The sequence below is a fragment of the Bactrocera oleae genome, chromosome X (genome assembly GCF_042242935.1).
Source record: "Bactrocera oleae isolate idBacOlea1 chromosome X, idBacOlea1, whole genome shotgun sequence".
Lineage (NCBI taxonomy): Eukaryota > Metazoa > Arthropoda > Insecta > Diptera > Tephritidae > Bactrocera > Bactrocera oleae.
In genome coordinates, this window is record NC_091541.1 from 29143154 (window position 1) to 29167923 (window position 24770).

Sequence of the window (24770 nt, forward strand, 5' to 3'; positions counted from 1 at the left end):
AAACGATTCCGCGGATCAAGCGATTAATTGTGTTCAACTGCTATTTCAACGCCTTCTGAATCAACCTGCTATAAGAGAGCATATTTTGAAGAACCTGCAAAATCTACACAAATTTCTGCAAAAAAATTGTTTTGTTTCTTTTCACATTTCAATATAAAATGCAATAATAAAATCTACATATTTTTTTTTAATTTATCACCACTTCCCAATGTTGCCTATAGTCAACATCCTGTATCTAGGGAACCAGGATACCAAGGACTTTGAAATTTTTGTCTGTTCATACTTGCGTCATGACTAAAAAAAACGGTTCTGATATATTTTTAGCTGCTCCGATTTTATGGTGATTCGAGCATGAGAGGGTTAAGTCGACAATCAACTGCTCAGACCCTCTGATACATGGTCAAAGAAAATTACTTTGCGAAAAAAGTCGATTCTATTAAAATCAGTTCTTGAGTTACTTGAATAATATTAGAACTTTCTTTTTTCTCATTTATCAACGTAAGCTATATAAAATAAAATTTAATTCGTTATCATTACAATTATTTCCCCCAAATTTTGTTACTTTTATTTATTTATTACTTTTATTACTAATTAATAAATATACTAGTCAAAAGCAAAGCAAAATATCTTGTGTTTTTTACCAAATATTTTTCAATGGGCGGAAGGCGGCGTGAGTAGTGGGAGAGGAGTTTGGAGAGTTTGATTAATGGTAATATTATTATTTATTACTTATTATAAATATATAATGTGGAGAGAAAAAGTTTATTTGGATATGGAGAGTGGAATTATTTTTGGCCGCTGACTCCATACAAAACCGACCACTGTGCAATGACTGAAAAAGGGGACCTTAGGTTTACAATTTTGCATAATAATCAATATTCACACCCTTTGTATTAAATTGAGGTGGTATCCATTACTTATTGTAGTTTTCCCCAAACTTAGCGCTCGCCTGATCTATGTATAACAAAGTATTTAGGACTCCTTGCAATAATCGAAAGTCTTACCTATTGAGAAAGTCTTTAGTTCTGCATGTCTAAGGAGTGTACAGGGTTATATTAAGTTGTATGTGATTTTTAATACTCTGAACAGCGTGCCACAAATTCTGTAGCACCCAGAAGGAAGGATCGTAGACCCTGTAAAATATATACATAAATGATCAGCGTGACAAGCTAAACTGATTCAGCCATATCCGTCTGTCTGTCTGTATATGCGCAAACTAATCCCTAAGTTTTTGAGATATCGCTCTAAAGTTTTGAAAAAGTCTTCTCCCAAGAAGCATACAAACTGAACAAGCAAAAAAAAACACTGGTATTAAAAACTTTTTGATTTGACAAGATACGAGTAAGTATCTTCACGAATTTAAACGTTTATTATTTTTAACGCTACAATATCTAAAGAAGTTTTCCAGATCGAATCACTATAGCATTTAGCTGTCATACAAACTGAACGATCAAGTTGTGTAGGGTATTCTAGCTTCAGTGCTACCAAAGTTAACGGTATTTCTTGTCTTTATCGTGAGTTATCGCTTCCATAGACAGATTGCTTTCTTTAAACAGGTTGCTAAAGTATAAACATTTTTTGTACTTACCTGTATAGTTGAAATGTTCGTGGTGATGCGTTTATGGATATGGGTATCGGCCCAATGTGAGCTACTGCTGTTTTTATAGCTTTTTCATCCTTAGTTGGGAGTACTGCCCAAGAGGTTACATTTACAACAGCCAGCTCTGCGGCAAATTGACATTTATCCTTCTATTGAAAAAAATAAAGTTTTTTTTTTATATTAGAAAGAGTAAAAATAAACTAAATTCTGGCAGAACAAATTAATTATGCTCACGCCTTGTTTGTGACCATAGAGAGGCATTATTTCAGATTTATCAGTGACGCAATCAGTAAAATCGGATATTGGTTAAATGAAATTTTGAGAAAAATATCCACTAATTGTAACTGTTGTGTAACCAATGACCCATACTGACACTGATCGGATCAATGAAATATACTCTACTGTTCTAATAGTAACTCAGCAATCAAAGCAAAACAAGAAAAACGTTAACTTCGGTTGTACCGAAAACATTATACCTTTCACAACTACAAAAATTACATACAGGAACTTGGTTTTAACAAGCCAGTTTGTTTGGCAGCTACTCGTATATACTATAGTGATTCGATCTAAGCAATTTCTTCGGAGAGCGTACCGTTGCTTTGAACAAAAACTCACGCTGAATTTCGTGAAAATATTTTGACAAATAAAAAAAGTTTTCCATACAAGGACTGACAGTTTGCATGGCAGCTATATGCTATCGTTGTCTGATTTCGGCGGCTATGACAAATGAGCAGCTTCTTGGGCGGAGAGCGCGTGCAAAATTTTAGATCGATATCTCAAAAACTGAGGGACTAGTAAGCGTATATACAGGTGGACAGACAGACAGATCATTTATATCCATATACTTTATAGGGTCTCCGAAGTTTTCTGTTGAGTGTTACAAACAGCGTTGCAAATTTTATGTATCCTGTTATGTATTAGGCAGACCGGAGCTTTAGGAAAAAGGGTTAGTGCAGGTTGAATATTTTGGTGTGGTCTTAGTTTATCTAGATTTTCTAGGAAACTATTTTCTAGAGGTTAAAAGACTTGAGAATCTTGGTAACAGTAAACAAAAGAAAGTGCTCTTTGTGCCTCCCAAAAATTCTAAAGGAAAAGTGTTGGCTAAAAAAAGTGGGCGTGGCCTCCTATTAGGTTTAAAGTACATATATGTATTTCTCCAATAAATATAAATCGACCAAACTTACTGAGAACAAGTCCTTCCACACATTGTCCTTACATTGTTTTCCATATATCACACTGCGAAAATGATCGAAATCCGTTTACAACCACGCCTATTCCCCATATATAACAATGTTAATTTTCATTAAGTTCTTTAACTTTACAGTATATAAACCAAGGACCAATGAAGTTACATGGAACATAACTTTGCGCAAATGGTGCTTAAAAACTTTAGAAACTAGACCATAACTTCTCAACCCACCCATATGCCAAATACATATGTGGACAACAGCGCCTATGGCTGTCTCGAAAATATCTGTGAAATATATTGCGGCGAACACGATTGCTGGAACAAAATAGAATCGACGACAAATTGCTAGAATCAATCAGACACCGAACTTCGTAGTTGCCAGAATGTTCGAGTGGTGATATTTTGGTAAGAATCTACTATATAAGGGCTGCCGGTTTATACAGCAGACACAGTTCTAGTTAGAGTGCTGCTTTGTAAAGAACTATAAGCAATAAGTTGTAACCTCAAATAACGAGTAATAAGCGTCAAGTTTTTTCAAATTAGAAATAAAGATAAGTGTACGAGTATAGCCATTAAATTGGGACTTTTATTTAACAACCTAGTGATCGAACTGAAGAAAGAGTTTCAACGTTGACCATTTATTGAGAAATTCGTTACAATTGGTGTCAGAAGTAGGGTTGTCAAATAAATTCCCAAGGAATGAAAAATGGCTACGTTTAACGATCTGATCATTACACAATTTAAAAAGGACCTGGAACAACATTGTTTGGCAACATATGGAATAAAGTCCAAGTAACAATCACGGTTACGGGAGGCCATGGAAGCAGGAAACATTAATAATAACGAATATGTCTCAGTTGGAATTAGAGGAAGAGACTACGAAGATAAAATAGGTCACAGGTTATGAACATAAACATTATTGTTGCTGCGATGTCGCAGATGTCAGCGCAAATGTCGACGCTGGCGACCTCACAAATGGCAAAGGTGTCAACACAAATGTTGGCACAATTGGATGCGAAGTTAGAGGCGCTGTTCGCAACGCAAGATTCACGTAAATAAACACTGGATTCGAAAAGACGGCATCTGCAAATAAGGTAAAGTAGCTTCATTGTTTGTTGCAATAAAAGGAGCTGCATATTACTAATCATTCCAAACTGCGAATCGAGTAATTAAGAAACGTTGTGGGTGCAATAGAAAGACGCTTATGTAGTGAGCACAGCAGATCTTCGAAATCGAGTTGGAAAATTGTCGCCAGAAAGCCCATGAGTATCTGCAGGAGTAATTTCTACAGAGATTGACTGGTTAGCTTAATTGACGTTTGCGGAAAATGTTTTATATACTCTGACCCAGGGAACTGCATCTCTACTCAGCAATCGAACAATTAAATCTCATCAAGAGAAATAGGAAAACCTGGGTGAACCAATTACTTGCAAAAGTTGAAGAAAATATGCAGAAAGTACTGGAAAAATCTACAAAAACACGTAGGAAAAATGATGGTTGAATGCTTCAACTGCCAAAAAACTGGTCATATTGTACGCAATTGTAATATCGAATTTAACGCGTCCAATAATTCAGTTCGACGCATACGCAAGGTTGAGGAGGATACGGGCGCGTCATATGCCATAATTCGATCTGATCTGGTTCCTAAAGGAGTAAGACCATTAGCTGGGGCAGAAGTAAGATACGCAAGTTCTCGGAGAAGTAACGTGCGAGATCGTAATTGGAAAGGCTGCCATGGTACACAATTTTATAGTGGCAGATGGCGCTGACGAAGTCATAATTGGAGTAGACTTCCTAGCAAATCAAGGAATCAAAATCGACATGAAAAACAGGATTATGACTTATACAAATATGGAAGTGAAACTTATGTTCGGTTATGATAACAAGTACAACGTTAGGCGAGTGATAATAGCAGAGAGTCATAAGCAATCATTTGGGCAGAAATAAATGGAGACTATGGGGAAACAAGTTCTGGGTTGTGAAACCATTGAAGAATTACATCAAACTTACTTATAGGCAATACTTTGTTTATGACAGTACAAGAAAAAAGTCTTTGAGTAAGAGTACTTAATGAGTTCGAGTCACCAATCACACTTTCCAGCGGAGCTATATTAGTGTAGTGTCAAGAGGTTGATACCGTGATGAAGTGCGAAATCCGTCTTGAAGAAGATTCCATGGCCGAAAATGACCTATTGAGCGAAATTAACGCACGGACCGAGAAACTAGAGGCAGATCTTCAAAATGAGGTTAAACAACTCCTTCTCAGATACTCATCCATACTTGATAACGACGATTTCAAATCAGGAACAACCAATGTTGGGAAACATTTTATTCACACAGATGACGCAAGACTAATTCGTCACGTTCTCAAAGCGTTCCATTAGCAAAACGTGAAGTTGTAAGCCAAACCATACGTGAAATGAGCGAAAGCAACGTAATCGAACCAGCAGCGAGTGCATGGAGTCCACCTGTAGTACCTGTGAAGAAGAATGATAATAACTTGAGGATTTTCGTGAAACGTTCAATGATGTAACGAAGAAAGACACAACCTAGAATAGATGACACTCTGGACTCGTTGTTAGGCACGAGATGCTTCCAAACACTTGATTTAAAAAGACAATATCACCGTATTGGGTGAAGGCTTAGATGAACACCTTAAGAACTTAGAAGAGGTTTTCAAACTGATAGCTAGCGCTGGTCTAAAGCTGAGCCCAAAGAAGTTATCCCTTTTCAAAAAGGTAGTAAGGTACTTAGGACACAAAGTGACAACGGAGGGCATTTGCACAGCTAATGAAAAAATAGAGGCAGTAAAAGATTGACCCACTCCTTAAAATGTACATGAATTGAGGAGTTTCCTTGGATTGTGTACTTATTATCGACGATTATCCAAATTTTGCCTGCGTCACTAGTAACCTTCATGAAATGACGAAAAAGAGTAGAGACTTTGAGTGGAATAAAGAACAGGAAGTGGCTTTTTAAACTCTGAAGAAACGGTTAAGTACTGCACCAATGTTAGCATACCCGATCCCAGGACCACCGTTTATTTTGGATACTGATGCTGATGGGTATGCAGTAGGAGTCGTTTTATCGAAAGTCATTTACGGCCATGAGAAAGTGGTTTCGTATTACAGCCAGACAATAAGTGATTATTGTGTAACTTGGAGGGTGAAATACATTACTGGAGTTGGAGAAATGAATCAAACATTGTCACAAGAACTTCTATGGCCACGTTTTCTCGTAAGGACAGATCATGCAGCATTTAAATGGCTTCTCCAATTCAGGAACCCAGAAGGCCAGTTGGCATGATGGATCGAGAGACTCCAAGGTTACGACTTCTCTATAGAACATTGCAAGGGCGGTTGTCATAGAAATTCGGATGCTATTTCCCGCCGCCCCTGTAGTTTGGAATGCAGACATTGCTTAATGGCTGAGACTAAAGAAGACATTATCGATGTCCGATTAATGACAGTAACATCAGATTGGGATCCGGAAGAACAACGGATATGTCAGCAAGAAGATCCAGATTTGAAATGTATGATACATGGATTGGAGATGAATAAACTGCCCACAAGAGAAGAAATAGTTAAAGAAAGCCCAGGCGTAAATGCTTATTGGGCTCAATGGAATAGTTTAAAATTAGGGTCTGGCTGCTTGCATCGCGTATGGGAAGCAAAAATCCAGAGCTCTGATGATTATCCCGAAGGTAAGAATACACGAATTTCTCAACCAGCTGCACAACGGATCAGTGTAGGACAGAGTGGGTATCACCTTGGAAAAATTTAAACAAAGATTTTACAGGGTTGGTTGTCGTTAATCAGTTACGAAGTGGATCGCCAATTGTGTCGAGTGCATTACTGCCAAAGTGCCGAGGTCCAGGAGTCATGATCAGATGAAACAGTTCAACTCGGGTGTGTCATTTGATCGAATTGCCATGGATATAGCCCATTTCCTATCAGCAAATTAGAAAAAAAATATGTTTTGGCAAATTCCTAAGCAAAAGGCAGAGACAGAAGTGAATGTATTCACCAAAAATTGGGTATTAAGATATGGTGTTCCAATAGAATTACATTCTGACCAAGAGAGAAATTTTGAATGAGCTCTAGCTCACGAGATGTGCCAGAAACCGAGTAACCGGAAAACCCGTACAACTACACTACATCCGCAGTCCGATGCCATGGTAGAACGATTCAATCACACTTTGTAAGAAAATTTGATCAAAGTATCATAAATATTGGGATACCCATTTTCCTTGCTTCTGATGGCTTATCGGTTCGCTGTACATACATAAAACGGGGCAGACTCCAGCAAGGGTAATATTTGGTAATGATCTTCGGCTACCGATTGATTTGAAGTTTGGAATTAACGGCAACGGAGGAGACAAGGCATCGAACTCTCAGTGAAGGCGATTGGGTACTGTTATTAAACCCACAACGAAAGAAAGGGCTGTCTCCCGAAATACAGCGTAATTGGGAAGGACCATACCAGGTTATTAAACGACTAAACGATGTAGTGTATCGCATACAGACTATTGGAAAACCTATGAATAAAATTAAGGTAGTTCATCTGGAACTGCTTGCAGCTTTTGGTACCGCAAATATATCTAATCCGGATGATCAGACTTAGGTGGATGGCAGTGTGGCTAACACGATTGCCCAAACAAAATAGAATCGACGATGAATTGCTAGAACAAACTAGATAGGGAAATTCGTAGTTACTAGAATGTTCGGCGAAGTTTTGTTAACAATCTACTATATAAGGGCTGTCGGATTGTGCGGCAAACACAGTTCTAATTAGAGTGCTGCTTAGGAAAGAGTTATAAACAATAAGTTGAAAACTCGAATAACGAGTAATAAGCGTTAAGTTGTTTGAATTAAAAATAAAGATAAGTGTATAGCGATAAAATGGGGACTTTTATTTAACAATTTAGTGATCGAAGTTAAAAAAAAGATTTTACGTAAACGATTTATAGAGAAATCCGTTACAATATTACTTAAATTTAGAAAGAATCTATACTAGATAATATCGTACTCTTTTTGCCCTTTTCGAAATGGGTAGTATCTGGTCAATACTTTCCTTAGCCAAACTTCCTGCCCATCTTAAATTTTCCTAGATATCTTACATATTAACCGATTTCTGCAACCGAATGGCAAAAGGCTAATGCAATGTAGAGCAGTGCTGCTAGATCTGCGGATATATCCGGATTCACCGGATTTATCGAGTCTGCTAAAGGTCTTGCGGATTTAAATTCGGATTTTATGATATACCTGGATTGTTCCGGATTTTAAACGTTCCATGTCAAAATGTCTATTTTCCTTTTTTATATAATACAATATATATAATATGAATTTGGAAAAAAAAGCATATGGGTTTTTCTTTTCAAAAAGCGAAGATAGAAAAAAACACACTTTTTGCTAGGAAGATTAAGAAAACGAAACGCAGTCGGACTCCGACCTCTCTTATTTTCACTTGCTCCTTTTTCTACTATCTTTCTCTCACTCTCTCAATGGTTCTAAATATACGGTATTGCTGAATTCGATGTTTGATTAACAGAAATTTCCAACGTAAAAAGCTGAGAAGCATTAGCTCGAATTTTTTTTTAAATTAATCAATACTTAAAAGGCTGGAAGTATCCTTATGTTTTATGCTAAGTATATTTTATAGTTGAATGGAAGACTTGTTCAAAAAAGTAACTTCCTGCTATTTAAAAGAAGATTATGTCCAAAAAATTCAATGGGGAGTTTACAGAATTTGACAAATTGTCAAAATAATCAATTGAATTGCGATTCTTGTTAGATGTGGATATTGGGCTAAAAGTAAGCAAATCAAGATATCGATTTCTTTCGTGAAAAATGTAGGCAATTTTATATAACTTTGGCTACAGAAATCAACAAATGTTTTATATTTGCTGAAAAAGATGTTCAGTCTTGTTTTTTTAGATCCAAATCATTTGCCGCGCACACGAAATATTGCTAAAGTTGTTGTTTTTTCTGATTCATTCTACAGAAAACTCACAACGAGTTCAGTAGAGTAAAAGGATTGTTTCAGAACGGCAAAAACCCTCTGAATTTCTGGAAGAACGTCGCTGCTACAACACTTGGCAATGGTTCCCAGAGTTTATACTAGCTATCAAATTAGTTGACAAAATTCAAGTGCTTCCACATTCTTCCGCTAATTGCGAGAGTTTTATCCCAAACCAATTTGAATAAAACTAAAAAGCGCAACATTAGACAACTGTGTAAAGAGTATTATTCGATTTTTGATGTGGACTATACAAAGTTACTTAAAGACATGAACAAAGACATCTAAGAATAATTGTAGTACTCATTATTTTTAAAGAATGTAATAGAGCGAAATTTGACTAAATGTAGTTTCAAAATTTTTTTTTAAAATTCCAATGTTAAAATAATATAGTATACATACGCGCCGCTTTTTTAAATTTAGAGCACAGAAGAGAGAGAAGCACTACATGTAAATAAAAAGACATCATATTTTCGAATATAATAGGTTATATACATACAATATACATTTTCTTGTAGAACTTCTATTACATCGTACATGTAAATATGAATCTTGCTTTGCTTTTATGTAATTTTATACCCTATATTGTACATAAATAGTACCTTCAAGACGTTTTATATAGAAAATATGTGAAGTCGGCTTTTTCCGTATTTTTCAAATCTCCCCTCAACACTTTCTTCGAGATGTGCAGATTTAACGCGCGGCAGATGTGGCAGCACTGATGCAAAGAACACCGAATGCGACTAAAAGGTAAACCACGGTGTTTTGGCAAGATTCTAATAATTAAATTTATTAGTAAACAATTAAGAGAGGGCTAATTTCGGGTGTAACCCAACATTTTGTTCTTTAGCAATTTCTGCCGCTCAAAAGACGGTACAATATTTTCAAGTGTTGACAAAACTTTATATTAAACAAGTAAGGAAGGGCTAAGTTCGGATGTAACCGAACATTTTATACTCTCGCAAAGTCAAATAGTATACTCGTTTGAGATTTCTTTGTGAATTGACTGATATTTGCGGTAGAAGGTCAACTATAGGCACTGGGGCCCACATATTTAGTACTCAGGGGCTTAAACAGTTTTGGTTCGATTTAGACAATTTTTGGCCACAAGGTGGCATACTTTAATCGCATAATTCACGCAAAGTTTTATTCCGATACAGTCATTGTTGCCTGATTTGCATAGTGGAAAGTGAAAGAATCAGGTGGAATTTAAAATGGTGTTATATGGGAAGTAGGCGTGGTTGTAGTCCGATTTCGTCCATTTTCGCACTATGACATAGAAACATGAAAAGAACGTTACGCACCGAATTTGGTTGAAATCGGTTAAGCAGATCTCAAGATATGGGTTTTCACCTAAAAGTGGGCTGTGCCACGCCCACTGTCTAATTTTGAACTTGGTTCCTATAAAGTCATCTCATACCATCCCAGAGATAAAATTTAATGTCTCTGGCGTGTTTAGTGCTTGATTTATCAGGCTTTTAGTAGTTTTTAACAGTACCGTTATATGGGGAGTGGGCGGAGTTGCCACCCGATTTCAACTATTTTCTCACCGTCAATAGAAGTGCCAAAAACATTTGCTTCCAGTGAATTTTGTTATTATAGCATTAGCGGTTTGGGAGATATGCACATTAAACCTATTAAAGGCGGGACCACGCCCACTTAAAAAAAAAAATTTAACTGCAGATGCCCCTCCCTAATGTGATCCTGTGTACCAAATAACAGTCTTGTATCTTATTTCAATGGCAATTTATTTGTTTTTGATTAATAGCGTTTTGTGGGCGTGGCAGTGGTCCGATTATGCCCATCTGCAATACCAATCGTCTCACGGTACCAAGAAACATGTCTACCAAGTTTTATAAAGATATCCAAATTTTTACTCAAGTTAGAGCTTGCACGGACGGACGGACAGACAGTGACCCGGATTTCAACTCGTCTCTTCATCCTGATCATTTATATATACATATCCCTATATCTAACTCGATTAGTTTTAGGTGATACAAACAACCGTTAGGTGAACAAAACTATTATACTCTGTAGCAACAGGTTGCGAGAGTATAAAAATGTTGCGAAAGAATTCAACATTCATTGTTCAATGAAATCGAGAACGGATTACAATAGTAATTACCTTTGATACATATTTATAATCCTGTTCGCGCATCAATCCACCCGTCGCCTCCAAATATTTAAGGGTATTCCTTAAAGATCCACCAGTACAACCCTGATTCCCAAATGTTACGCTGCAATCTACAATTTGCTGTGGACTAAAAAAATATTTTCTATATTTTAGAAAGTGTTAATTTTAGTTAATCTAAAAAAAGAAAAAACGTTAACTTCGATTGCACCGAAACTAACTATAATACCATTCACAAATACAATAAATATAGTTTAAAAAACTTAAGACACACGCTTTTAAAGAATATCGAACTAAAAAGTAATTTTAAAAATTAACTTAAACAAATAATATATAAAAAATACTAGTATAATTGAGAAAAAGGCTTAAGGCGCTTTGTGTCATAATTTTCGTATATCGAGCGCTCCACGCTTTTTCCTCAATTATACTAGTATTTTTTATATATTATTTGTTTAAGTTAATTTTTAAAATTATTTTCAACTTTTTAGTTCGATATTCTTTAAAAGCGTGTGTCTTTAGTTTTTTTAAACTATATTTATTTTCAATTTTTTAGTTCGATATTCTTTAAAAGCGTGTTTTTTTAATTTTTTTATTTTAAACTATATTTATTGTATATTAATTGATAGTTGTTCGATAAGATTGAATTTGAAAATGAATAATGATAATGATGTGATAATGAATAACTTCTCATTTATTTAATTCTTGTTTATTTTTTATTAAATTCCGTATTTTGATCTGCCATTAAAAAATTTTATCCTAAATATTATAATTTTTGTTTTGTCTGTTCAGTTGATTTGTTCCGTTTGAGATGTCAAAATATGCCTAAAAGTATGCAAACATTTTGCGCATACTTTGTAATCGAGTTTAGTTTAGTTACAAACAGACATACAAGTGAAACTAATATAATAATATAAGCAGAGAACGTAAATGAATAGAGAAGGAGCAAATGTTAAATGAAATCTTTTTGAGTACTAATTTGTAGTTCCAGATGAGGGAACTTAGAAAAATAGAACTTCGAAAAATAAAAATACACCACGCAATGTGCGAAATGCTATAAATAGACACAACGAATATTCCTAAATGAAAAATCGTTGCGCATACCTATTTAGATTTATGTTTTCAATTTATATGAAATGACAAATTTATAATTATGAAAAGCCTTCTTAAAAATCTGTATTATCGGTAAAAACCCCAGAATTCATAATAAAATAAACATTTAATAGGCTATTTTTCCAACTTATGTATGTGCGTTATGTGAGCAATTGCTTATTAAACAAAGGATAACAATAAAACGGTGGCTAAGCGGCCGCGTTTCCACTTTTGTGGTGGCTGAGCGGGAAGGGGTTAAGCACAATCCGAATACGAACCTATACGTTCGAATCCTAAAACTCATGAAACTGAAATTTTATTTAATTTTTTATTTTATTAATTGGAATCTAAGCATATCATAATTCAATTACTTTAATAGCATACTTAACTTCCTGAGATAATTAAAATATTTCAGGAAAATATGTTCATATGTTTGGGTTTATTGCATATTCCCTTATTTATGCGTATTTACACAAATGTGATAATCACACATACATTCTTAAATACACGTACGCTGATGCTTGCTTCTTCTTGCCCCGCACAAGCAATGACTTTTGTACACACTTTTTGCTTTTTGCGTGTTGAACGATCGCAGGTAAGGAGGGATTGGGGCGCACTGCCACATAATTATTTCAGATATATATTTTATTTATCGAATTTAGTTTAAAAACGATTATAGGTATGAATAAATGTGTTTTTATATATATATATAATATATATTATATTACGAAAATAATTCATAAATGCATCAGTATTTTTCAATACAAATTAAGCAACATAATAATATACTAAGAGTCCTCAGTTAGAAAGCCTCTGTATATGGTGGCAAGCCAACGAAATAACGGCGAGTTCGCGTAGACATTGTGTTGTTGAAAAAAACGAAAAGACGACTTTGTCGACAAACCTTCATACATAAAACCGAGCCCGCATACATATTGACGCCAAATTTTGCGGAGTTGACAAAATTTGTTTGAATCGACAATTTTGCGACAATGTCGGTCGGCTATGTTGTCTCGTTTGTCCTTTTTGCAGTGGTTTGCTATTGAAAGTTGACTTATGCTCTTTTGAAATATTGCGATTACCGATTGGGCTGCATTTTCATAGCGTCGTATTTAGATAAAATCGGCTAAATCGAAAAACTATGAAATAATGATAATAAGTAAACATATAAAAGTACTATATGCCGTGTGCATAGAATATATAGAAGTAGTTAAAGATTTCTTATGAATGGCAATTTTATATAAATTTTTTAATTTAATGCCATATTTAGTGCATAATATGCAAAGATATAAATATTATTTTAACTCGCTAAGAGGTCATGTTGCCAATTCTCCTTTCTGAAGGGAACATCAGACAAATTCTTCAATTTCTGATTTTTAGCATCGTTGCGAGTAGGCAGCTTGTGGGCAAAATACAAATGCGAGGGGAATGGTAGGATCAGTTGTAAAATTGAAACTTCTTCAATTTTACTGAAGACATTCAAATTCAATTTCATTCATTTTTATTCTCGCGCATTTGCGGTAGGAATTCTATATGAAAACCAAATGTGGTTTACCAGGCGCACAGGAAAAATAGCGCGGCGCAGAGTTATGAACGAGCGCACTTTGCTTTGAAGCAGACGCACGTTCCTTATGAATGAATTTGTTGTCGTTGTAATATGAAATACTTAGAAAATATGCCACGAGCTCGCTTGAATATTATTGGCCGATGATGGTGCGTCTACGTTTTTTTGTCACTTGCGCGAATGTTTGATTTTTTGCGAAAGACATATTGAGGTACATACATATGTACATATGTGTACATATATGCAAATATATTTGGACATGCGAATGAAGGAAGGCAATTTCAAGAATATTCACATATAGACATACATATGTATATTGAAGCAAGTAAACAACAATAGCTGTTTGAGTTCACAGATTAGACAAAGTTGCATTAATATCGTCTGTGGTGCTGCTTGTATAGCAGATTTCTTTATTGCAACGTGAAATATTTTGCCTAAGTTCAAATCCTATCATATTTTTATATTGTCTTTTTTTATTTTTATAACCTCTTTTTATTAAATGAAATTTGAATTATATTTTAATATTATTTCCCTCATTATTTATATTTTCTTGTCGGAAGTCAATTACTTTCGTTTTTATTATTGCAATTTTTGTTTATGCGCATATCAAAGAATCTGTGCATATGTATTGTATATAAGTACATACATTTTGCTTATAGAGTGGTGTAGTTCGTTGCGTAAATTGATAATTGTGGTGACATTTTATTTTCGAACTTGCGCGTTTTCGATGTTCCTTCATCGCAATTAACATTTTAGAACAGCTAACATTTGCTCCTTCTCTATTCATTTACATTCTCTGATATAAGCGTGTTAAAAAGGATTCTATAACAGAACTTGATTTTAATCGATCAGTTTGTATGACAGCTATATGCTATAGTGGTCCTATATTCGCGGTTTCGACAAATGAGTAGCTTCTTGGGGATAAAAGGACGTGTGCAAAATTACAGATATAACTCAAAATCTAAGCGACTAGTTTGCGAATATACAGACAGACGGACAGACATGGCTAAATTGACTCAGCTCATCATGATAATCATTTATATATAGGTCATTATATCCAAAATTCACATAAAAAATTTTTCGTACAAATTTAAATTTTTGTATTCTATGAGGCACGTATTTTTTAATTGTGACTAAATATGAAAAAATTTGGGAGTTATGAATTTTAAAAATTTCAACGCTTGAAAAAAGTACTTTTAAACATTTGCGTATACGAAGAAAGGTATTTCATTATAAAAACAACTAGCTGGTCTATCTTTTACAATGTTTTCTTTCTAATAAAATATACGTTGAATTTTTTTTACTTCCTTTATAAACAAAATGTACATTTTTACAAACAAATAACTTTTTCTTTCTATTTGGAACTATGCCTTTTTCTTAGTTTTTTTTTTTAATGAAAAATTTACATTAGGGTCTTTCGTGAGAATGGACCGTTACAAGCTTCGACCGCAATAAACTTGTAATATTATTCATTTTGCAATAACAAGTTAACCAGTTTTTACGCAAAAAATTGTGTGTTTAAATGTAATAAATACATACATATATGTTGACAGCGCTCAGAGCACCACCTGCTAATTAAGTGGCATCACTCACTTCTTGTTGTAAATTTTAGCACGCTGCAATCCTGTCACACATTACTTGTCACAATTGATTAAATAAAATGCATTCCGTTTTACAAGTATAATGTGAAGAAAATAACACGCATTCGGCCTTTTGTTCTATATTGCTTTTTATCGCTATTCGTTCGAGCGCAAAAATTCTTGCGCGACGACATACCATACGAGTATATTTTGTTGGTGACCCCCTCAAGATACCGCGCGAGTTACATTCCCCCACCCAGTAGCCATACACACTTACAATAAATTCAACTGACTCGTCACATTCCACACAAAAACGCAAACATATTTCCACATAAAAAGATACATACACACAAATTTAACTAAAGCATATACACTTACTTACAAACACAAAACATTTATCAGAACACACAATATATGCACAATTGCATATTTTGCAATCAACATTACATTTAGGAATAAGCATACAAAAATAGCTCATAAGAAGTCAATCTTAAGATTCAATTAATGGAATAAACACGGTTAAGCTTTTCTTAAAATTCCGTTTCTGGCGCAGCCGCAGAGGATTTTTTTTGTTTGGTAGCGAGTCTACAATCATTTTGATAAAAATAAATATAAACTTTAAAAGAACAATAAAAAGTGAACAACAGTAAACAAATTATTAATACTAAATTAGAGAATTTGTGAAAAAAAGCCACAAGCATTTTCAGAAAAATAAATATAAACTTTAAAAGAACACCAAAAAGTAAACAACAGTAAACAAATTGTTAATAGTGAATAAGTAGATTTATGAAAAGAAGACACGAGCATTTTCATAAAAATCGAAACATGTCAAATGCACAGGAACTTGCTAATAAGAAGACAGGAAGAGGTTATAAACGCAATGCAGCAACATCAATCACAGATGCAGCAGCAAATGCAACTACAACAACAGCAGCTAAACAACCAACAACCAGGACAACAACTCGCTCTTAGAGATGACAAAATAATAAGTCCCTTTCGCCACTTAAAATCGTACGGTAGGACAAAAGGCAAAAATTTACTCGCATTCATCAACGCTGTGGACAGAGGATTCATCTTATGCAACAATAGACCCCATGTAATGATGATTAAAGCAGACATTCCAACCACAGGAAACGTATGGGCAAATATTAAACCAGTGCAAAGAGATAAAGGTTAATAATTTAAGAGAACTTTTTGATTTCTTCTTAAGCTCAGTTATAAAATTAATGAACTGTATGAATTTGATGAAGCAAATCCTTCAATATATACACCTGTGAATGTAGACAGAGATCTTAGAGAAATATTGTTAGAAAAGATCGACGGAAGTTACCGAACTCATTTAGATGAAAATGTCACTTTATTAGAGATGTATAACAGTTACTCAAAATTTAGGTTATTAGATGAAAAACGAGCTATTTCATATAGTCACAGAAAACAAATTTTTTTTTCAAAGGACGCGACAAATAGGCAAAATCGTCTTTCCAAACAAAAACTTCAAACACCCCTTTGGTACAGAATTATAAATGGCATACATCAAGGGACGGACAAAACAATTACCCCTATACCTGAAGATTTAAAAGTCTCAGGCACTTTCTCAGAGAAGGTGATTGATTTTTACAGCAAAAACTACCAAGCTATAATAGGCCAAAATTTTCTAATTCTTCTTAAAGCTAAGATTGATGTAGAGAATAATAACATTTTGATACAGTTAGCCCTTATAAAAATTAGAAAATTTGTGCACTTGAATTCAGTGATATGCAAAATTTAGACTTAAAGCATTTAAATCCCGAAGAAAGCCAATTGATAAAAAGTCAAGTCAAGTATTACAAGAATATAACGAGTTATTTTTAAAGGCAGGATATAATTTTTCCTTTACACATGAAATTAATCATAAGATAATTACAACGGGGCTCACGAATCGGAAATTCAGAGGCAAATAAATGAAATGTTAGATCATAATATAATAAAAGAAAGCAATTCTGCTTATAACAGTCCTTTGTGGGTGGTCCATAAGAAGATAGATAGATCGGAAACTCAACAATGGCGTATTGTCATCGATTATCGAAAATTAAATGAAATTACAGTAAGTGATAAATTCCCTATACCTAATATTGATGGTATCATGGACAAATTAGGCAGAGCACAATAATTTTCCTCTATTGACCTGGCAAAGTGACAAAAAGAAAGCTGTATTTTTTACCCCACTGGGTCATTGTGAATTTTTGACGATGCCATGCCTTAAAAATGCTCCGTCAACGTTCCAGCGTCTTATGAATTCAGTACTCCGAGACTATATAAACATATATATATTCATAGTACTAGTGTTACGTGTCGCATCATGTCATACTATACGGCGCTGAAAACGTGTTTATTCGCGCTAAGAGTTTGTCTTTGACAGTTTTTCGATTGATTGACTCATCACGTTGTGAGCGCTCGTCAAAGATGGACACCAGCAAAGAGAAAATTCGCTATATTTAACAATTTTTCTTCGATCAAGGCGAAAAAGCAGCCAAATCGGCTGAAAAAACTAATTTAGTTTAGGGGCCCGATACTGTAAACGAACGTGTAGCACAAAAGTGGTTTGCTAGGATGTTCGATGTCAAAGATGTACCACGCGTCGGGAGGCCTGTCGTCGAAAATTGCGATAAAATCATGGAAATAGTGAAAACAGACCGTCACGTGAGCACTTATTTAATTGCTAAGAAACTAAATATAAGCCAGAAAACCGTTTGGAACCAACAACTGGACCGCTTGAAGGCAGCACTCATCCAGGAGAGGCCATCTTTGATCAACAGAGGCAGAATTGTGTTCCATCAGGACAACGCCAGGCCACACACGTCCTTGGTGACGCGCCGGAAGCTCGGATGGGAGGTCCTAATGCACCCACCTTATAGTCCGGACCCGGCACCAACTGATTAACATCTTTTCCTGGCGAACGCGCTTAATGGTGAGAAGTTGGGCCGCGTTTTTTGCCAATAGGGACACAGCTTTCTACGAGAGGGATATAATAAAGTTGGCATTTCGTTAAAAACAAGTTTACGAACATAACTTGGCATATTTGACATAAATCAGACAAATGTACACAAAGTTCCATCTTTTGAAAAATCGTCTACGTTGATGATATCCAGATTTTCGGTACTTCTTTGACAGAGCATTTAGAAAATATGAGCAAAATTTTCGAAAGGATAAAAGAAGCTAATCTGAAGATCCAATTAGGAAAATGTAGTTTCTTACAAAAGGAAACTGACTTTTTGGGCCACATATTAACGAGTAATGGAATAAAACCAAACCCAACAAGTAAGGAAGGGCTAAGTTCGGATGTAACCGAACTTTTTATACTCTGGCAAAGTCAAATGGTATACTCGTTTTAGATTTCATTGTGGATCTTGCCGCCTTGTTCTATGTTGACCGATATTTTCGGTAATAAGTCAACTATAGGCACTGGGGTTCACATATTCAGTACCTAGGGGCTTGAACAGTTTTGGTTCAATTTAAAGAATTTTCGGTCACAAGGTGACATACTTTAAACGCATTATTCACGCAAAGTTTCACCCCGGTACAATCATTGATTGATTTGCATACTGGAAAGTGAAAGAATCAAATGGAATTTAAAATGGTGTTATATGGGAAATAAATATAACATAGAAATATGAAAAGAATGTTATAAAGCGATTTTGGTTGAAATCGGTTAAGCAGATCCCAAGATATGGGTTTTCACCTAAAAGTGGGCGATGCCACGCCCACTGACTAATGTTGAATGCGGTTCCTATAAAGTCATCTCATACTATCCTAGAGATAAAATTTAATGTCTCTGACTTGTTTAGTGCTTGATTTATCGCGCTTTTAGTATTTTTATACTCTCGCAACCTGTTGCTACAGAGTATAATAGTTTTGTTCACCTAACGGTTGTTTGTATCACCTAAAACTAATCGAGTTAGATATAGGGTTATGTATATATAAATGATCAAGATAAAAAAATGATCAAAATTCACTGGAAGCAAATGGTTTTAGCACTTGTATTGATGGTGTGAAAATAGTTGAAATCGGGTGGCAACTCCGCCCACTGCCCATATAACGGTACTGTTAAAAACTACTAAAAGCGCGATAAATCAAGCACTAAACACGCCAGAGACATTTAATTTTATCTCTGGGATGGTATGAGATAACTTTATAGGAACCGCGTTCAAAATTAGACAGTGGGCGTGGCATCGCCCACGTTTAGGTGAAAACCCATATCTTGAGATCTGCTTAACCGATTTCAACCAAACCCGCTTTATAACATTCTTTTCATATTTCTATGTTATATTTATTTCCCATATAACACCATTTTAAATTCCATTTGATTCTTCCACTTTCCAGTATGCAAATCAATCAATGATTGTACCGGGGTAAAACTTTGCGTGAATAATGCGTTTAAAGTATGTTCAAGCCCCTAAGTACTAAATATGTGGACCCCAGTGCCTATAGTTGACCTTCTACTGAAAATATCAGCCAATCCACGAAGAAATCTCAAACGAGTATACGAGATCCTGATCATTTATATATATATAATTCTATATCTAACTCGATTAGTTCTAGGTGATACAAACAACCGTTAGGTGAACAAAACTATTATACTCTGTAGCAACAAGTTGCCTGAGTAAAAAAAACAGCTTTATTTAAAGAATTAGAAAAAGTAAAAACTGTATCTTTTCTAACTCATGCCGGTATAAAATAGATATTAAAACTGAAACTGTAGCAATGGTGGATGATACCATATTAATAAAAAATTCAGTAAATGAATATGTATATAACAAGTAAGGAAGGGCTAAGTTCGGATGTAACCGAACATTTTATACTCTCGCAAAATTAAATGGTATATTCGTTTGAGACTTCTTTATATATTTTAATAATTAGAAGTAGGAACTGTTGCCTTAGTTATTTACTTTTCACTCACAGTGAAAATAATTTGAGCAATTTGTAAACTAAATTTACTCAAATTATGAGAAATCGTTCTTGTGCTTTTTGTATACGCTTTTTTATATAGAATGCATTACAACTGTATTGAGAAGTATGAAAAGAAATCGTTTTTGGACAATGAATAACATTTTTTATTTATTATATCGATGTTCCAGTTTATAGTTTATATATACATGTTTAGCTTAAAAATAATAAATATTAACAACTCTAAAATTGATATAATATTATTATATTAATTTGTATATAATATTTACAATATTAAACATAAATTTTTGTAGAGATTCTTATACATATATCCAAATTATATTTCTTTTTTCCTTATACTATTTAATTTCTATCATATATTTATACAATAATGTCATATATAATTACAAATTATATATATAATTTAAAATTTCTTAATTAGATTATTTACATATTTTTCTCAAAATTCTCTTAAAAACTACTGTCAAAATTCCTATACCATTCCAGTTCGATTATGTTTGGAAAAAAAAATGAAGAACTATTGCACTAAGTCTGAAAGCTTTAGTTCGAAATAGAGACACAAATACTGTCATGATAGCTGTATACTGTCTCAAAAGTAATTGTATTTACACGGGAAGGATCCATGTTTGAAAATGCCCAGTCAATTTGTGTACCGGCAGGTGTAGTTGAATATTCTGCACCAAGCAGGGAACTAAAGTTTTTTTCTTGGAACAGATTTCTTATTGCAGTCCCTGTAGACATTAAACAAATGTTAAAATCTCCAACAATTAGCACATTTTGATTGCCTAACTCAGAAGTAAGGACTTCTTGAAGTTCTACAATTAATTGTCTGACAGAGAAAGCTGAATTTCTATATAGAACCAGAATATTAATATTGAAACATTTAAACAAAACCGCTTCTAAAACTTTGCGGCCTAAATAAATTTTCTTCACAGACTTTGATTTCATAGAGCAAGCATTACTATGCTTTGCATATATTATAATGCCCCGTTTATTTCTGTTGCTTGTTTCCGTGCTATCTATCCTCAGCTCGTTAATTGGAGTAAATCCTGGTATATCAAAACTTTCGCAAGGATAACTCCAAGTTTCTACAAAACATAAAATATCTGAAGATAGCATCAAACAGTCGCTTTTTATATCATTAATGTGAGCGTGAAGACTCTGAACATTATGGAATAAAATTTGATGTCCTGATGTTCGGGAAATCATAAAATTGAAACTTGTTGTCAAAGCTTTATTTGTGTTCAATTCCCTCAGTTCCCTAAATACGGGATCCGATTCAGAAAATTTGTTAGGAGGAATAAAATTTCCTATGATGAATAGACCTTCTGCAGAAGTAGCTCGACTACAAGCGACATATATTGAAGCTCTAGGCATTCTGGGTCGAGTATGAACTACAACTTTATTATATGTGGCACCCTGACTTTTATGAATAGTTATTCCCTCAGCCGGAACAACTGGAAACTGATTTCTTTCAATTGACATTTGTTCATTTCTTTTATATTGAAAAGATTTTAGAACTTTTTCAATTGGTGTCTAAGAACTTTCTAGAGGATGAGGCTTTTTTGATCGTGCTATCAAACCAACAGAAGGTTCCAAAAATTTAATCCACAGAATTGTTGGAAAAGAACAATGGAAATCAATTTGCATAAGTTGTCCAGCTGCCCCATTAACCAAGCCATCACACGTGTTTATGTTCACTGTAATCATATATTTGGCGGAGGTTTTTAGTGTCAATTCATAGGGCAGTCCCTGCGTTTCAGAAGTTTTGAAAAGTTTAACTCTTTCCAAAATATTATCATTTTCATTTATACCAATTCCTTTAACTGAGTCTTTTGCAGTTGAAAGGAAAGCTTCTGTTGGGATTCGACTGAGCTTAAGTTATTTGTCTCTTCATTGGACCAAAATAAATGTATGGCATCATCGGGAACTTCTTCGAAATTAACTACTCGAGTTTCAATGAGTGATATGTCCTCATTTGTCATAGTACCAGATGCCATATGATTTAATGCAATTGCAAAGGCCTGATCCTCCCGTTGTCTCATTATCTTTGTTAATTCAAAGTATTTAAATAACTCCCACAAAGGGGAACCAACTAAAGTGCTGTATGCATCATTGGGATTAGGAGAGAATATCCACCTATCTCCAACAGGTGAGAGTTGCTTCAAATCACCAAACACTATGATCGGTATACCACCGAAGGGGCTGTCTGTTTTGAAAATTTGTTTTAATCTCGCATCAAGATACAATGAATTAGCTGTGTCATTGCTAAGTGGCCTCAACTATCTATTCAACTGATTAACAGGTAAAGAGAATATTGAATGAAGGGTCATTCCACCTATTCCGAATGCTGCTTTACCCGTAGGTGCGCAAAGAAGAACTTTTAAGGAACTTGGATTGGATCCAGGTGTAGAAGACCAAGAACCATTGTAACGATGGTTAAGAGCTTGATATATTGCAGATATCAAACGACTCTTTCCTACACCAGCACCGCCGCCAATGAACTCATAAAATGGAAGATTTGTTTTTAGGTGGTGCGTCAAATGTGTCAAATAGGTTCTTTGCTTAGTATTTAGACTTTGAACTAAAGAAAATAATTCCTCAACTGGAATTAAAGGGGGTAGTTTAATAAGTCTTATATTGCAATCAGATTCAGTGCCATTATCTGTTGAATCTTCGCCATGCAAGTCCAACAAATTTATATTTGGGTTTATTTCTGGAAGTGCCAACACTCTGAACTCATTTTACACTATAAGTAGTTCATTTTGAGCACCTTCGTCCAAGTCTATTTCATTATAAAGACTTTCTAGAACATTTTCAAGTTCTCTTTGCTGTTTGCTCATAAACATCATATTTTCTTTGATTTTCCTCAATTAGAATACGATGTGTTATGCAAGTCTGCTCATTATCGTTTACAATGAGATCTTGCTGTTCATTCCGCCATGGATAGTAAAGCGTGGAAATACTCAACTGCTGCCAAATCTGGGTTAAACCCGAATAATACAAGGTTTGGTACGTTTCTTAACAAAACCGCTACCGTCTTTAAGAAGCATAACAACCCCGCTTTCTGGTAAATTATCATTTTCCCTCTCTTCTTCTTCATGATATTTGACTTGTGCTCTTCTACTAGATTTAACATATTTATACATAGATGCAAAATCAGCTAAGCAAAGAGTTTCTAACTGATCGGATCTTTATACATAACGGTCTAAAATACCGGCTACGAATATTTCAGTCGAACCTGAAGGAGGGTTCTGAAGTTCCGCTCTAGGTTTTACCATTCGAACACGTTCCTCAGGTCGAGAGGTATTTATAAATATTTCTGCATTACTTGCTTCCAAAAGATGGAGCCCAATGCAGCAATATACTGCTTCTTGTGCAGATATTTCTGTGCCTGATATAAATTTGTGACCTATATGTTTAAGTTTTTGCTTAATAGTATAATTTCCAGCATTTACCTCTGATATAGCTTCATTTAAGAGCCTAGAAATTCCACTGTTAGACTTGTTAATATAATTAATTATATACATATGAACAGCAAGCATATGCATCCAGTATATATTGGATATCCATATTTGCTCTATGGAGTTCCAAAATCAGAGGATTATAAGCGTTTATACAACGATCCTGTAATTTTCTTTTTAGAAAAATTTTGGGTTTTGTTAAACTTGACCTAAGGGCTAACAAATAGTCATCAAAAGACATATTTATTCTACTATCAGACAGGAAGTGTTCAAAATCGTTTAAATTAGAAATGTCTTCTGTAGTCATATTTGAATTTAAAACGTTTTGAATTTTGAAAAAGTTTTCCTTGTGTCTATCTGAGTTTTGACTTGTTCCTCTAAGAGGTAACAGTATTTGCGTTGAGGGCATTGGTGGATATGGTATACCAAAACCACAAAACTGTTGTCCTCTTATTTCCCTAGTACAAGACCGACTGTGGTTATGCTTTTGATAACCCAAATAATTTTCTAAGTGGCTGATCGAACCATCGGTAGAAATATAATTGTCAATAAAACTAATGACATCAGAGAATGTCTGAGGATCTTGAAGGTTGATCCTTCGAGCATTATTAAGCCAATACATGCCATGTACATGCGGAGAACCTCTCTGTTGGAACTCCACTCTCCAGTAGAAATTTGTAACAAAATGCTCTCCAAAAATGCCGGCGTTATCTTTAAAAAGCTTAAGAATTTGTCGATAGCGGTAGTCAAAATATCTAGCACAAGTAACCGCGTCTGACCGAATTAAACGATATCTATCTCGGGTTGTTAAACTGTTGGCTTCCTCTTCCGAAATATCTTTAGAATCAACAGTTTTAGAGAGGATGACCAAAAGCTCAACCTACTGAGATTCTGCAGCCGATAAAGTGATAAAGAAGGTTGGAAGCACAAATTGGCGAATCATAGCGATTGCCTTTTTCTTCTCAGCTTCCCAGTGCGCAGCTGGGGATCTAACGCCTTTCAAAACCTTGTAACCATCATCGTGTTGAATCAAGTTTTGAACAAAGTTTTCGTTTAATAGATTTTGGGTCGTAACTCGGTTGCAACCTGAAAACTTTCTAAGGCAAATGGTGTACTATTCTTAATTTGTAGCAGATCTAATTTTTTGTAATCATAGAACAACTTTGGAATGGTACACGCTCTTCTGTCAAA

General features: G+C 34.7%; 1 protein-coding gene across 2 annotated transcripts in view; it reads right to left on the bottom strand.

The window, feature by feature from the left end:
• Nucleotides 1–24770, bottom strand: part of CtsL4 (Cathepsin L4) — a 90733-nt gene that overhangs the window by 19024 nt on the left and 46939 nt on the right. For both annotated transcript variants that reach the window (XM_070112393.1, XM_036374051.2), the window contains 2 exons: nucleotides 10933–11068; nucleotides 1589–1749 (listed from right to left, as the gene is read on the bottom strand). In XM_070112393.1, the coding sequence (XP_069968494.1) occupies nucleotides 1589–1749; nucleotides 10933–11068 (297 nt within the window). The remainder of the gene's footprint in view (nucleotides 1–1588; nucleotides 1750–10932; nucleotides 11069–24770) is intronic.